This window comes from Aulonocara stuartgranti, assembly GCF_965226115.1.
Source record: "Aulonocara stuartgranti genome assembly, chromosome: 7".
Lineage (NCBI taxonomy): Eukaryota > Metazoa > Chordata > Actinopteri > Cichliformes > Cichlidae > Aulonocara > Aulonocara stuartgranti.
In genome coordinates, this window is record NC_138945.1 from 39,222,855 (window position 1) to 39,238,859 (window position 16,005).

General features: G+C 41.4%; 1 protein-coding gene across 2 annotated transcripts; it reads right to left on the reverse strand.

The window, feature by feature from the left end:
- Window positions 1–697: 697 nt before the first annotated feature.
- Window positions 698–15,285, reverse strand: zer1 (zyg-11 related, cell cycle regulator). 2 transcript variants are annotated; one of them, XM_082541640.1, is made up of 17 exons: window positions 15,208–15,285; window positions 14,853–15,088; window positions 12,846–13,062; window positions 12,609–12,759; window positions 10,149–10,603; window positions 8,948–9,121; window positions 8,740–8,854; window positions 8,469–8,615; window positions 8,200–8,373; window positions 7,618–7,833; window positions 6,997–7,038; window positions 6,245–6,364; window positions 5,534–5,649; window positions 5,233–5,421; window positions 5,039–5,136; window positions 4,341–4,443; window positions 698–3,823 (listed from the first exon to the last, which is right to left on the reverse strand). In XM_082541640.1, the coding sequence occupies exons 3-17, from the start codon at window positions 13,010–13,012 to the stop codon at window positions 3,736–3,738; spliced, it is 2,355 nt and encodes a 784-aa protein (XP_082397766.1). In that variant the 5' UTR covers window positions 13,013–13,062; window positions 14,853–15,088; window positions 15,208–15,285; the 3' UTR covers window positions 698–3,735. The 2 variants fall into 2 exon arrangements, with proteins under 2 accessions (XP_082397766.1, XP_082397767.1); XM_082541641.1 differs by having other exon boundaries at window positions 14,853–15,074; window positions 15,208–15,280.
- Window positions 15,286–16,005: the final 720 nt, after the last annotated feature.

Consider the following 16,005-nt stretch of genomic DNA (forward strand, 5'->3'; position numbering starts at 1 on the left):
AATTAGTAAAAAAAATTCTTTTGATACAATAAAATCAAATTTAAATTAAAAGAAAATAAACTAATATGTATTTAGGTCATAAAGTTTGAATTTCTAAATTTGAGATGGAAAAACTAATATTCTTTGATGGTTAAAAACAAAGTCTCTCAGTACACTTCTAAGAAAGCACTGAAGTATTTGTTGAGGTTATAAAACTCAAATGTCCAATAAAAACCTCAGAAATGTCTTAAATTTGCAAGAAACATTATGAAACAGAGATTACGGTTGTAAAAACCTTTGAGATTTTCCTTTCAAAGTTTTACATTTTTGGAAATGAACAAATAAACTATGGACTATATTATATATAGCTTCAGGTTATTAAAGTCACACTGACCAATGTTAAACTGAGGTAGGAACCAATTTTGCTTTAAAAACTTGATTTAAAGACTAAAGGAGAGAAAATAATAAAAAAAAAAACCTGTAATATCCTCTGACATTAAACTGGTTAGTTTATGATAGAAAATTATAGATTTAGAACCTATTTATTTATTTATTTTTGATTAAAGAGCCACAGTCCTCCATCCTGTACTGTTTGTAGTTCTGGCAGTTTAACAGATATTTTTGAAGGTTCAAAGTTTTTCCTCAGAACCCCCCCCAAAAAAACAACAACAAAAAACACACACATCAGAGGCGAGTCCGAGGAGGAGCAGAACTGATGTGACAGAAGATACCGAAGGATTTATTCACAACTTCGTGCTAGAGGAGCAGCACCAATCGAGCAGGAAAAAAGGAAACGAATGCCAACTGTCCTGTTCACACTAAAATCAAACAGCCAGATGTAACCAGGTGGTTTGTGACGTTGCCAAAGCTGTTGGTCTTACTTGGTTGGTTCTGCTAATGGTGATTAATGTAATTTTAAAAAAACAAACAAACAAACAAAAAACTACAACAACCTGAAACTGCAGTTTAGAAATAAATAATTACATTAAATCTGTAAACACTAAAATTCTTTAGAATTATCTGCATTTGGAAGTTTCCACCTACTAAGCTAAAAGCAACTTTTCGGAATTGAGATTGACATTTTTTTTTTTTAATTTTTTTAATAAAGTAAAGTTTTAGTTACTTAATAAATTAAGAATACTGTTTAAAAGAGGAAATTCCTGTAGTCATCTTTAAAGCTACAAGACGAAAAATGCCAGTGAAGGAACTTTTTAAACTCAAAGACATCTTCAAGGTGCCCTGTGGAGGTTTTTCCTTTCTTTTTTCCACCACTAGGGGTGCTGTTGAGCTAAGAAAGAACACTTTTCCTGGATTTCTGATTCAGGTGTTCAAGATATTCAGCTTTTGAATGTTTATTGTGAAACAAACAAATTGACCATGGGACCTCCACAGGGCATCTTCAGGGACACTACAGCAAACAGAGAGGAGAAATTAAGAGTCTGGTTGTTGTTAATGTGTTTAAATGTGTTAAAGTGTTAAGTTTAACCGTAACCTGGTCAGCAGGGGTGGGGATTAAACATGAAACTTAACCTCCCTTCCTTCTGGATGACTAAACCTTAATTTGAAACAAGTCAGATGTGATTTTCTTTTTGTCTTTTTTTAAAGATCCCATCACCAGTTTTGAACATACAAGTGAACACGCAGTTTTATTTTCCTCCCCTTAGCTTTTCAAAATAAAACTGTTTGATTTAAGTGAAGGAGTTATTTTAGCAGCAAGCTGAACGACCAATAAACATGATGGGCCGTCAGGTGTCCTCAAAGGATAACCGTTTATCTTCCAACCTCCTCTCTTTTAGTATCATCTGGACCACTGGAAGCACCAGGGAGTTCAGAGGGTTCTGGGCTTTTAACACCACAGAGAGAGCAGTACGAAGCATCAAAGCTCTAGTAAAGGCCAAGTATGTGGACACGTGAGTAGACCTGTAGAGGAACTCCAAAGGCTTTCCATTAGCCTGCGTTTCCAGGTGTTTAGGTGTCCAGCTGTACTGGATTATTGTTGTTTCATTTAATTTAGTGTTGGGCTTCCAGAAGACTCAACTCTGTTAATAATGAAATGAAAATTGCTGAATATTTTACTGAGTTGAGTAGAGCTGTACTGACACTGATGGAGATTCTCATCATGTAGAACCGCTGAATGTGACACCACTGAGGTCTGGCATTTGACAGTCCATGTTTAGTGCTGTAAAACAAAGCATGAGAATCGAGGTCTGCATGTCTGGGTCTTTTTTCCATTAGACTTCTATAATCTGACTTCACAGGAGTCACCCCCTGCTGGACATTAGAAGTAACACATGTCTGCCCAAAAGGCTATGTGAATCTTTTGATATACAGTATATGTCCAAGTCAATTCACCCAGAGCCTGTGTAGGGATCAATTCTTACTGTCTGTCATCAGTAGCTCTTTGTTTGTATAGAGGCTTTATCACTTTGTATCCAGAAGCCTTAATGTCCACATACATTTGTCCATGAAGTGTATTTGCTTTGATTAATTTCACCTCCCTCTTAGTTTAAAGCTCACCGCTGCTTCCAGTAAGAGTTACCAGACTGGTTAAAGGTACTTTTTTGTTGTAAGTCTTTGTTTAAAAAGAGTTTAAAACCTAAACAAAAATCACAAACACCAACAGAATGAGAAGAAATTACTACGTTGTTACGTATGGACCTGCAGAGATATCAACTCAAGTTTGACTTCTATACAACCAGAAGCCTTTTCCCCCCAACCCAAGAAGCTGCCCCCTGCTGGTCACTAGAAAGAATGTAGGCTTTATAATGTTAGAAAAAAAGGATGCTACACTGGCCGACTGCACTTTTTGGTTCAAAGTATTGCACAACAGTACAGCCTGTCCCCATTAAAACCTCAGCTGATATCTCTGTAGCTCAGCACACAGACGCGTTGGACATAATGTCAGAACTGCTGTTTCTTTACAGTCTGTTGTTACCTTGAGTTAACTTTAAACTCATTTTAAAAGCTGGAATCTGCAGTTTGAGTACCTTTAAGACGGGAGGCTGAATTACATGTGAATGGTCCTTTAAAGAGTTTACAGGACTGCTATGAATGATTCTGTGTATAGTTTCTTAGCACTGACTGCAATCAGCCAGACCTAAAGAGATTTAAATACAGCGTAAAGTCATGAGTGTTTACAGTTGTATTATAAAACATACACACAGTAAAAGGATGAGACCCACACATAATATTTACATATATAAACAAAGAAGTCCATCACAGAGCCGCGAGGTCTGCAGCCCGCACACTTAATGGCTAATATTCACTGTACATGTGTCCCACGGCTCCGCGGCCTTCGCTAGCACGAGCGAGTGTGAGCTGAGGCCTCCGACTCGCCACGCGGCCTTTTTTTTTTTTTTGTTCGGTTACCGACAGCGAGCTGGGGGCGGCTGGCGCTGCCGTCCGCTGAGAACCGAGCATCACTACGGCTGTTTTGTTCTGGTTTAAACCTTTGACACGCAAACACACTCACACTCACACTGAGAAATAACAGTCACCCAACCCCACAAACCTGCCCCCAACAGAAGAGATGTGCAGCAGATGTAAACACCCTCACGACAAAATACCATGCACCACGTCTTAAGTTCTATGTGTCAAATATCAAACTGCTGTGAGGAGGGTCAGAGACACTGTTCTAACTCTACAAAAGAAGAATTATAAGAATAATGCACACAATTGACCCTTGTGGTGATGATGGTGGGAGGGGCCTCAGGTTGGTTTTCTGGATATTTACTGGGAATTTCGGCTCCCTTGGCGTCACCCTCTCTGTCCAAAGTTTGCATCCTGTCCGGGATTTGTTTCCATCGGGTCTTCTTTGAAGTTTTCACAGTGCTCCATTACTTTTCTGCAAGAAGACAACAGTCACAGGTTGGAATTTTGACCAAGACGTTCTTAATTCGTAAAAATATTATATATATCTATTTTATTTCCATGGAAATCATCTGTGAAGCCACATCAGCGTTAGTTTCTTTGCTGTGCTGGGAGCTGGTCGTGACTGGTGGGCTTTATTTCTCAGCTAGCGTTAGTTTGACTCAGGAAAGATCCCATTTTTAAAAAATTGAATTACCATCTATTAAGGTAATGGCATTAAAGCACCTAACAGTAGAAAAATGTCACCTGATACATGTTTTAAAAAAAGGGCTTGTGATATCTGACCTGCTGTGTTTGTAAGAAAAAAAATACAGAAATATGTGATTCAGCCTCAAACACTCGGTGATCAGCCCCAACAACTCTTATCATCCTCTCTGCTGAATGCAACAGAGGGCTTCTAAAAGCAGGAAAATGAGGCTTTCTGACTGCTGCCCAGCCTCTGACTCAGTTACCACATCATCCTACAGTTTGTTCAGAGCCGTCAGTCTCACCGGGCCATGTCCTTTGTGTCCGGATGTGAACTCTCCAGCTCCAGAACTTTCTCCAGAAGAGTCATTCCTCCTTCTTTTATCAGCAGAGGACAATACTTGCTTGCTGCAGAGTAGGAAAAATGCAAATGGAACAAGTGTGAGATTCCCAGAGAGTGGACTGGATAGAACATTAGGCCCAAAAGAAGCAGGTAAAGAAAATAAAAAAAATTAAATAAAAAAAAAACAAAAAAAACAAAGCAGTTTGGAGACAAGTAAACAAGTAAAGATAATAGCCATGTCCAAATTCATGGGCTGCATCCTCCTGAGGACCCGGCCTTTGCGGTCTACGTGGGCCGGGTCCTCAGGAGGTCGGGTAGGCCGGAAGTGCGCGGCTGTGAAATTGGACGGTCTAGCCTTCTGATTTGCGTCATTGCTGTGTCGGAGGAGTTTAATAAACTCGGCCGTCTACTCCTTTCTACCCAAAATATAACAGGACACTGATGCAAATTCTCGATCATCTCACACTTCTGTTTGATGTTTATTCAGCTGTGTGAAAACTATAACTTTAATCTCAGCCAAACCGATTTACTTAGGAGGATGCAGCCCATGAATTTGGACACCCCCAATGTTTCACATATGTCAGGTGACATATAAACCCTTCAGGACAGCTTTAGGGGTAAACGACACACGCTGCGCTCTCAAAGCCTCTTGATACTCACGGTAAACTGACACCAGGTTGTAAAGAGCCCATGTGGCCCAGTGCTGACTGACAGGAGAGATGCTCTGAGGCAGCAGTCGGAGGATCGGCTCGAATGACCTGAGAGAGGACCGTCGCTTTGTTAATACATTCAGACAGGACAAGCCACCAGCAGCTGTGGAAGTTCACTGTAGAGGGGAAACGGTAATCGATCACCTGTAGTTGATGTTGCGCCGCGAGCTGACGTCCCAGCTCTGGATGGCTTCCCACATCTTCTCCATCACCATGTCTCTCCGCGGCTCCTCCATCTTCCAAACCTCAGGCCCGTCAAACATGATGTGCGACAGCACTCCACAGGCGTTGTACGACACCTCAATCCCATCGGCCTTACTGTCCAGCAGGTTACTGCAAAGAAAACAGACGGAGAAGAGGACATGAAGAGGCTGAGTGGAGAGACTGTGCGGACCAATAGTAACCACCAACAGAGTCTCAGTCCAGGTGTTTCTGCCTCTGGTACCTGAACACTGTGATGAACTGTGGGGTGAGCAGCTGTGGCCTCAGAGCTTTGACCTCAGCCACGTTTCCCAGAAGACCCAACATATTGCGATGAAGCTCCTGCTTGTCTGGAAACTCCTGCAGACAGAAATCATACAACATGAGATGAAAACATTTAGAAATGATGGCACAGCGAAATTCTCCATGACGATTGCAGAACTGTATAGTTAAGTGATAATTGTATCCCCTCAAATCCACTCAGTGTTTACAGGTGAAGACAAATTTCAGACCAAACTTACAGCAGAAAAAAAAAAAACCATAAAAAGCAAAAATGTAACGACTCTTTGAAAGGAACATAACAGCAAAATAAAGGTACACACTAAGTTTAAGGATAATGGTGAACTTTTTTTTTTAAACTGTTTCCTCTGACACAAAATTAATTTTGACAGAAATATTTATTTTAGTATTTTTCAATTATTACACTTATCATCACCTTAACAGTGTGTGGACACGAGCTGTACACGAGTAGTAAAAGGACGGCTGCACTTTACTCCTAACAGCTCCTTTCATGGTTTTGGCTTTAATAACAAAAGCGATCGTTGTTCTCGAGTCATTTCTTGTGAATCGGGCAACTTCCTATATCAGTTCAGTTTCTATATCAGTTCTGAAGAATAACGAGCAGCCTGGCTCATCTTCATCACCATAGACACAGATGGGTGCAGCCTGGACTCACCTGCAGACACTCCAGGAACAGGCTCATGCCCCGACAGTTCAGGAACATCTGACAGTTGTCGGGCGTCTCGTCTGTGATGTTCCACAGGGCGCTCCAGGAAAACTCCATCACCTGGTCACACTGAGACACACACGCAAACACAAAACATCTGCTTTAAACAACAAAACAAAATAAAGTATAACTGAATAAAGGTTAGTTTTCATTTAAACGATGATGATGAGGATCTGTTTCCTGCTTCCAGCAGGTGGAAGTGTTATGTTTTCAGTGCTGCTTGTTTGCCTGCTTCTCACCAAGAATAAATAAAAAAAACAAAAACTGGGCTTCAGGAGATTTGGTGGAGCACAGACAAAGGAAGAGACGCTGTAACACTGTAACACCTTCTCAGTCATTATAAATGTCTGGGAATTTTCAAAATTAAACACCTCCACATTTGTTTCACTAAGAGGGAGAGTATACTACATTCAAGACATAAAATGCTACAAACACTCTGGCATATCAATTTAGTCACATGATTACTGAGCTGAGTTTAGTAATCATGGTTTTAATAGTAAAGCAGGGCTCATTTTGATGTATACAGTAGTATTAAAAATAAGCATGAATATTTCTCTAAAATGAGCCAGTGTCACTAGCCTGTAGGCCGTGAAAAGATGATTAAACGGGGCGCTATTAGTGAGAGAGAGTGCATCGGCCTTTGTGAGCACTCTTTCAGTTTCTAAAAGCCACATATAAATCTGTAAAGCACTTAAACTCACCATTCTGTCCTGTAACTTCTTCTGAATTAAATTCAGCATTGTCTGAGAATGAGAAAAGAGTCAGGAATGAATTTATCACCTGTATAATCAGCAGCTGATTTCAGTCAAAATGCAACACAAACATGAGAAAATGCAGCTTTGCTACAGAGAAACAATCCTGAATCCACTTTGAAGGTAGGACACCAGCAACAGACTCCTGAAGGCTACTTTTACTATAACGTTTGCTTTAAGTTATCGTAAATCAGACTAAATAATGCTGCTGCAGCCATATATCACACCATAGATGTAGTACAATTTTAGCATGTTAGCCCATAGTGAGTGCGATGGCATGTTGGTATAAAATTCTAATTACAGAGCACGTTCTTTTTCCAAACATGGCTAAAGCGCTGAGATTGGATCTGAAATATCTGCACTGCTGTCATCACATGCTCTCAGTGTGTTCACACAGCTTTCCTCTGGGTGCTCTGGTTTCCTGCCACACCAAAAATAAGCTTGTTAGATAATAGGAACTCCTGCTGCTGACCTTGACTGGCAATAAGTAACAGGCCTGAGATCTGAAGCGGATCACCGACTTCTACACTAAGGAGGAAATTTATCCAAGACTTTCCAAGGTTTCTTTACCCTCACAAATCCCATCTTGCCCACAGCCTCCTTATGGTGGTTGTCCACCTGGCAGACCAAAGCATTGCAGAGGTGCACGGCGATTCTCTGGATGGACTCATCCTGCCGGGCCGGCTCCAGGATCTTCAGCAGCAGCTGGTTGACGCGGCTGTACTGGAACTCGAGCTCCTCTGGGATGCTGAAGTTGCACAGAGTCAGGCAGCAGTTCCTCTGGACCTGGTGAGGAAACAGGAACTCACAGATTCACAAATCAAATGTAATCGAAGAGCGTGATTCTAAATATATGATGGCCTTTGTTAATAATCAACTGAAGGCTAAGATGCATAGTCAAGGTTTCCTATCAAATAGTGGACCTGAACAATTTCTGAGCCCTTTCTGATCTCCCAATCCTGCCCCAGTTCTGAAGACGCCGTTTTATACATACTTCAGTCCTACAATAAAAACGCAACTGAAGGTTTTAGAGCTTCACATAACACAAAATCTGCCCTTCTGCTTTAATTCTGTTAGTGTGGCCACTGACCATAACACTCTGCTCAGCTTATTTATGCAGCAGCTGGTTCATGGGGATGATATCAGACTTACAGTGACCTCCTGGTAGTGCTCCATCCCATTCAGCACCACCTGAATGACCTCCCGCCGTAACCGCACACTCTGATCGCTGCGGTACTCGGTGTTGGTCAGGTAGAAAAGAGCAGCGCTGCCCGTCACCTGGATGCTCTTATCGTATTTATGGCACTTCAGTGCTGCGATGACAAGCTGCAAACAAGGAAACAAAGGTTTCAGGGGAGGAATGAGAAGCAGTCAGGAGAGATGATCACAGGAAGTAATTGAAGGAGAACTTTAAGTCCTACCTGCAGAGCGCGGAGCAGCTGGCTGCAATGTTGTATCCTGGCGATGTCAAACAGCTGATTGATGGCTCTGTGGGCGAGCTCAGGGCGAAACTCTGTGTAAGCCTCGATAGCGTTCAGGACCTGGTCTTCATTCTTTGATCCAGTCACCTGAAAAAGTCCAGAAACACAAAGATTTAACCAACAAAACAAACCTTGAATAAAGCGCTATAGATTGTATTAATCTGCAGTTCAGCCTGGTGTGATCAGCTGAAAGAAACCCAGGTTCAGGTACCTTATAGGCAGGGATGTGCGTCACATTACAGAGGGTGGTGTCGTACAAGCCCAGAAACTGCAGGGCCCTCTTCAGCTCCTGGAAAGGGTAGATGCTGCTCTTGCACGGTTCAGTGCTAATGGAGAGAAAAACACAGCTTGTTAAGAACCTCATTTATCATCTGAGGGTCAATAAAGGGAGATTCCAGCCTCAGCTCATCGTTACCCACCTCGGACGCCCCATCGCTTCTTCAAAGTGTGGAACTGTGCAGTTGTCTAGCATGATGTGACCCGAGATGTCCAGGGACATCAGGTGTACCAGACGCTGGACGATGGCCGTCAGGATTTTCTTGGTCATCTTAAACTTTGAGATCCGCCTGCTCTCCTGGGAGATGTCGAGGTGCCTGAAGAAGGAGGGAGTGTCATCAGTGACTATTTTTCAAGTGATCAGTGGGCATACAAGGGGAGCTACACATGTACTAAAATGACAACATGCAAACTGCTCTCAGTTTATCACAGTTTTTTTTCCTTCTCTTGGCTCAGGATGATGTCACCATTTAGCCAAAATGACAGGGAGTCTGTTTTGACAAATAAAGATGACGCTTTAAAATCTAAGAACACTGCATCAGGTGTGAAGCACAGCAGTGGTAACATGATGCTGCACGGCTGTTTTGCTGCCAGTGGTACTGCTACAATGAAAACCGACTACCTCCAAATTCATCAACTTTAACTCAGCATCTAGATGGCTTAAACTTAGACATAGTTTGATGTTCCAACAGGACAGTGATCCCAAACACATCAAAACTGGTCTTAGAATAAATAAAGCAGGCAAACATTAAGCTTCTGGAATTCCCTTCCTGCTTAAATGCCAGAGTTCGTGCCAGGACACCAAACAATTTAAATGTGATCAAATATCCAGCCAGAATTATCAGGGAAGCTTGTTGATGGCTACCAAAGCATCTGGTTGCTAAGGACTCCTCAGCAATTTGCTAAGGGACATTTAAATATTAGTGGAGATATATCTTTTAACCCTGTGTGGATTAGAGAAAATCCAAAATAAAATCAAACTTGTGCACTCAGTTCTTGTTTGTTTGTTTGGCTTTTTTTACAGCCCTTACAGATGTATGCGGTACAGTCATTTCACAGAACAGTTTAAAGATATCATTAAAAGCCCAAGATTCCCCATCATTCATGCCCATGATTAGTTTATGGAAACTTCAGTGTCTGATGAAAGGTCTCCTTTTACCTACAAGAGATGACCACAGCAGATAGATCTGAATTTTTGATTTGGCACTGATTTTCACACTGGTTGCCCTCTTTGACCCTTCTGTGGATTTAGGTCTCCTCCCAGTCTTGAACCAGACATTAATACTTTTTATTTGATGCGTTAAATGAACGTTAACCTCTCATCCCCCACCCCACAGAGCTTACCTGAGATTAACGAGCTCCAAAACTGTGCTGATCAACTCCTCGGATAGGTCCACGTTGTAGAGAACAAGAGAGGCCAGTCTGTCCCTCCACTGGGTGAGAAAAGATGTCCCCAGTAACTGTACATTGGACAGATCTAGCGAGGTGAGCGACTTCAGGGGTTTGAGCAGTGTCTCGGGGTCCAGCTCTTTCGGCATGCCACCCAGGTTGAGCAGCCTGAGCCGGTTGAATCCCTGGAAGTTAAAGTCTGTTTCTAAAGCATGCCGAGAGGAGGGGCTCTCCTCCTCGTCCTCGTCTGTGTCCTCGTTGCAGGCGAGTGGGGCGCCGCACTTCCTGTAGAAGATGTTGCTGCAGCCGAAAAGACAGAGAGACACCAAAGTGTCGCGGAAGCAGGACAGTGCTTTCAAGCTGCGGGACGACAGGTTGTTGCAGTAGGTGAGGTGGAGCTCGATCAGGTCCTGCACACAAAGGCAGTGATTAGTGGGGCCAAGAGAAGAAACCACTGACATTAACTTCTCACTGTCTCTATATCATGAAATTCCTGTCAGACGGGGTTTTCCCAGGCTTGAGACATGAATTCTCTCCTTCCTCCAGTTTTGTGCATTTACTTCAAATAATTAGCATTTTTGATGATAACAAGGTCAGAAAAATACATCAGAGTTCTGTTAAACAAGGCATTCATTCACTTGACTTTACACTCTAATCGTGCTTACTGCCATGCAAAGCCTTGTTCTGAGCTCATGTTTCCTTCACACAGGCTTTATTTGTGCGGGCCACCAGTGAGGACAATGCCAGTCACACTTAATTTACTAGCAAACATTTCCCTCAGTCCTATTTTGAAAATTCAGTTGCTGTCAGCTCTAGCACTTCGTGTCTCCACTGGCTGGCTCTCTGGGAACGTTGCTGCTGTGCCAGTCCTCAATATAAATCCTCAGAGAGGATGTCATCCAGCAGTCAGATAGACTCCAGCTCCTCCATCTTGGACTGCAGCTGCTAGTGCTCGCTCTGCAGCCTCGGTTTGTTTAGATTAGAAGCACATAGACCACTTCTCCACCTGCTGCAGGTTCTCCTTAAAGTGACCCACCACCAACTACAGTCAAGAAGGTAAAGCTGGAGTCTGTCCAACAACAGAATGAGAGACATGGGGAATCCTGATTTCATAGCTGCGTGTTCGGCATTTTTTCCCCCAGCTTTTTAGTTTATTAATAACCTGTGGGTGAAACCTCATGGCAGATCTGAAACACAGGGACACTGTGTGATCACACAATAGCAACCTACCAATCACAAGTTAGCCCCACCCTAAATCCTCCCTGCCTTGATGCCCTTTTTCACTCTACTTTTCTGAATTATGGTCCCATTAGAGTCTGAGATCATAAACTCATCGGGAAAGTCTCTACTGAGGTCAAAGGTCAAGTAACAAACAGATTTATACACTGACTTGTTTTTAAAACCAGGGCAGTTCACATCAGAGCATACAACACTACAGTGGGAGCTGAAAATAGTTTTTGCTGTTGTTAGTCTTTTATTTGTAGTGTTATCACTATTTAGGACAAACAGTCCAGAATCCACACACAGTAACACTGTGATCCAGGAGGGGAACGAGCAGCCACGTCTCCATGGGACACATGAAACTCTGCTCACTGTGCTCCCTCAAGCTCGTCTATCTCAGTGCCCAAGGTTGTGCTTAATGTTTTGCTGCTGTAACGCAGGAATTTATGGATAAATACAGTTTATATAACTTCATCTTATCTAAATTATACAGTTATTTTCTGCTTAGAGACATTTTAGGAGAATTCCCTTGTCACTTATAATTTTATTTAAATCTGATTTATTCAGTTTTGTGAGAAACACACTGCAGGTGTAATGCCTGAGACTCCCCATCAACTTTTAGAACTGAAGAAACCTTTTGGATCACAGGCGAGACATCTTCAAGAACCCACCGGAAGCTCAGCTGCCTTAAACTCAAGCATTTTAAACTATCCAGTGTTTAAATGTTAATCAAATCAAAATGTATTTATATAGCACATATTAAAACAACAGTTTTGACCATAGTGCTTCACAGTCAATAAAAACATGAGACAGTTAAAACAAACAATAAGAGGACAACAAACAATAGGTAACAACGCAACAAGCTAAAACAGCCAACTAGACAGAATCAAAAGCCAAAGTAAAAAAATAAGTTTTAAGACGTAATTTAAAAGACTGGATAGACTCCGTCACATGCTCTGTCAGCTACACCATCCACCTTCAATGCAGTTTTTCTTCCATGATTTCTGATACTTTATGGATAGTTTATCTCAAAACAGAGATTTTATTTTTTAGAATAAGTACCAACCAGAAATTAGAAGCAGCACTGGCTGAACAAAAACAAATTTTCTTAATTTTTGGTGGGTTTCGATGGTCATATCTCCTGTCAAAAGCTTAAACTGGTGTGGTTACTCTTACCACCTTGTTGCCTCCCACCTGTTTTTTGATGGCTTCCAGGTCTCTGTCACGGACAAAGTCCTCTCTGAGCTGCACCCGGGTCAGTCTGGTGCTCCGGGGATCTGAGAAGAGCTGGAAGAAGCTCTCCTCTGGTTCAAAGTTACTGTCTGTGTGGACCAGTTCCATGTATCTGTAAAAAAAACAACAACAACAAAAAGCAATTAAAAGTCCATGGCTACTGACATGACAGGCTGAACCCTTTAGACTGTTACTCACGTGTTGACCAGCTTGTCGCAGATCTCACTGGGGAGGAAGATATCTGAGCGCAGGCACAGCTTGTTCCTGAAGCCCTGGTAGCACATCGTCTTCTTCAGGTTCCTCAGGCAGAAGACAGTCGCCAGAGTCATGAGGCTGTCGGGGTTGTCTCCTGCTTTGGCTGCCATGTTCGCCTCTTCTTCTCTGGCTCAGATCAAGACGGGGCAGTGCAGGGGACCTGTGAGAATAAAACGAGTGAAGCATTTCTAATGAAACAGAAGAAAAAAAATAGTTCCCTTTTCTAAGCCTTTAAACCCAACTAAACAGCACCCAAATTTACTCAGGAACAGCTGTAAGAGACAGATCAGTTTAGCCTCGGATCGCTCGTGCAAATAAATTCACTGGAGATTTCTGGGCTATTTCAACCCATAAATATTCAGGCAATAGAAGAACTACTTCCTTCCAAAGTATGACCATAATGATCCCACCACATACACTTTACTCGGAAAATTAGGTATATTTAGCAAGTAAATTTAGCATTTTTATGTTACGGTCAGGGTTTTTACACTGCTCAGAAAAACAACTGGCCCACAAGTAATTTAGACAATGAATGAGGGGGATCACATGAGCATTTTCCTGTTAATTTTGGCCATTTGATTAAGAAAATTGGTGACTTTCTTTAGGCGGAAGGCCAAAGCGCTTCTATGCGTTAGCAACCTTGGTACTATATTTGATATATCAGGTAACTATACGGTTTTACAGGTAATAACATTGTTTATTCTAGAAGCCCTATGTTATTTTTAGAGCAATTCGAGTGGTGTGCTTGCAACCTTTTAAGCCTTCCTCTTGTGGTGAAATGATTATCATCAGAGCTATGTGCATATGCAAAAACATTTCTTATTTCTTATCAAATAGACAAGCAGACTGCGCCTGCAGACCTCGACCAACGCTGAAAGTTAACTCCACTCAAAACTCGGTCCCTGTCCCATTCATGACACAATAATTATTTAAACAGTTATAATCATATTTTTATAGATGCTGACACTTTTATTTTGAGTTTAATTGGTGAAAATCACAATAAACAGAAGTACTTTGATCGTGAAACTGCTATTATCCCCCCCAAACACACACAAATTTTCTGTACTTTTTACATTAACATCACGATTTTTTTTACCACCATAACCTCACATTGTGACTGCTCTGATCACTGCTATTACAAATGTTAAAATAAGATAATACCTGCCACTTAGCATTAACTGCTGCCTGAAACTGAATATATAACCAAATTATTTTTTGTAAACTCCACTAAAGGTTCAAACACTTAATTCTGCAAGTTGATAAAATACTTTAAATGCAAAACTTTTCTGTGGCATAAGTTGGGAGCTGAAGTGAGCTGTCTGCCTACAAACTCGCTGAGTTTTTGTCCTGTCAGTTAAATGAACATGTTTCTGTTAAAGGGCCTAACTGCTGTCACACAGCGTGTTTACACTTATTTGCATCTTTGCATACATGTTAGCATTTTACTTCTAACTGCTCTGTACCTCCTAACATTTTCTATAAACACATTTTTCGTGTTAATACCAAAAGGTGATCACTGCTCCTGTTGGACTGAAGCCAGAGGTCCAGCTTTCACTGTTTTTTTTTCTGTTGAGTTAGCCAAACACTCACACAGCAATGAATTCTGACTGTTACCAAGTTAGCAAGCTAGCTTAGCTAGCTACCTACACTGCAAAATAATTCCTTTTAACATCATTAACGCTGCGAGAAAACACACAACAGTCATGAGAGAGTCTCAACAGGCTCAAACACCGTGGATGAGCACTTGTTATTCAGAGTTTAGTTATAACTCGGGTCAGCAGTGGATTTCAGCGTCTGCATTAGCTCAAAGCTAACGATGACTTTCCCCCTGTGCTACGACGCTAGCAGACTTAGCCGGAGGAGCTAGCGCAGAGCTGTGCGTGTGTGAAGCCGGGATCCGAGCGCAGGGCAGCGGCATCTGAGTGCCAGGTTCCCCCGCTGGGGTCCTACCTTAGCTCTCGCCAAGGCTTCGCGTTCCGGTAGTAGCGACAAACTGATAATTATCAGCAGCCTTCACTCATCTGATTTTCGATTTCACCCGATGTCAACAAACAGGCTCCGCCTCCTGCTACTTCTACAACTCTTCTTCTTCGTCGTCTTTTTCATCTCCGAGGTCGGTGGCATCCAGCAGCCAGGTGAACTTCCGCCAGTGGAGTGAGGCTGATTCCAAATCTGCAGAAATACTCCTATAAATATGGATTTCCAACAAAGTAATACATTAAACAATACCAATAACGGTTCATTATTAACCTGTAAAGTTTACGTAAATCGCCACAAGTAAAAAGATGTTTATAGTCACACATACTATTTGACGTGGACACCTATTTAAATTCTGTTAAACCCAAGATCGTTCGCAGATTAGTCCTTTATTTTCTTGCCTCTCAGCAGCCATCTTGGTCATCCCAGCAGTTCTTTTGAGTACTGGATCAAAAATCAAAATTAGACCCACCAAGATATTAAAAACATACAGGAAAAAAGGTAAATGTATCTATATTCCCTTGTATGGAGGACGAAATCTGATGAATTTTTAAAAAACAAAAACAAAACCTTGTTTTAAATTTTATTTGTCATTTCCACAAAAATGAGAAAAACTGACTTACCTTTGTATGTGGAAGACCCAAACTGCCACATGTTTAAGAAACAAAAATCAGAACTACGAACAAATGCTATTAAATAGGAAAAAAATGAAAAAAGAGAGAAAGTAGAGGTATTACTCAGTTAAATAATTAATTTCCCTTCCTTCCTACAGGAGGATTAAAAGCAAGACTGAGATTGTTGCAAAAGAATAGCGCAAAGGTTTTGGGTAATTAGAGGATGCTGTAGTGCAATTATATAATAAGAAGAACACTACAAAAAAGCTTCTTCTTTAAAAAAAAAAAAAAAGCAGGAACCATGGTAAAAGATTGAGTATTAATGTAAACATGACACGATACTTGAATTTCCTGTTTACGTCTATCTTATTTTTTATTATTTCCTGTTTACTTGTTTGGTGAGATTAGTGATGCCAGCCGAGTGACTTTCATCGTCTGTGTTAAATCTGTATGTTTTACATAATAACAAAATGAATAAATATTACTGATTGCATGACAACCTCCTCTAACTG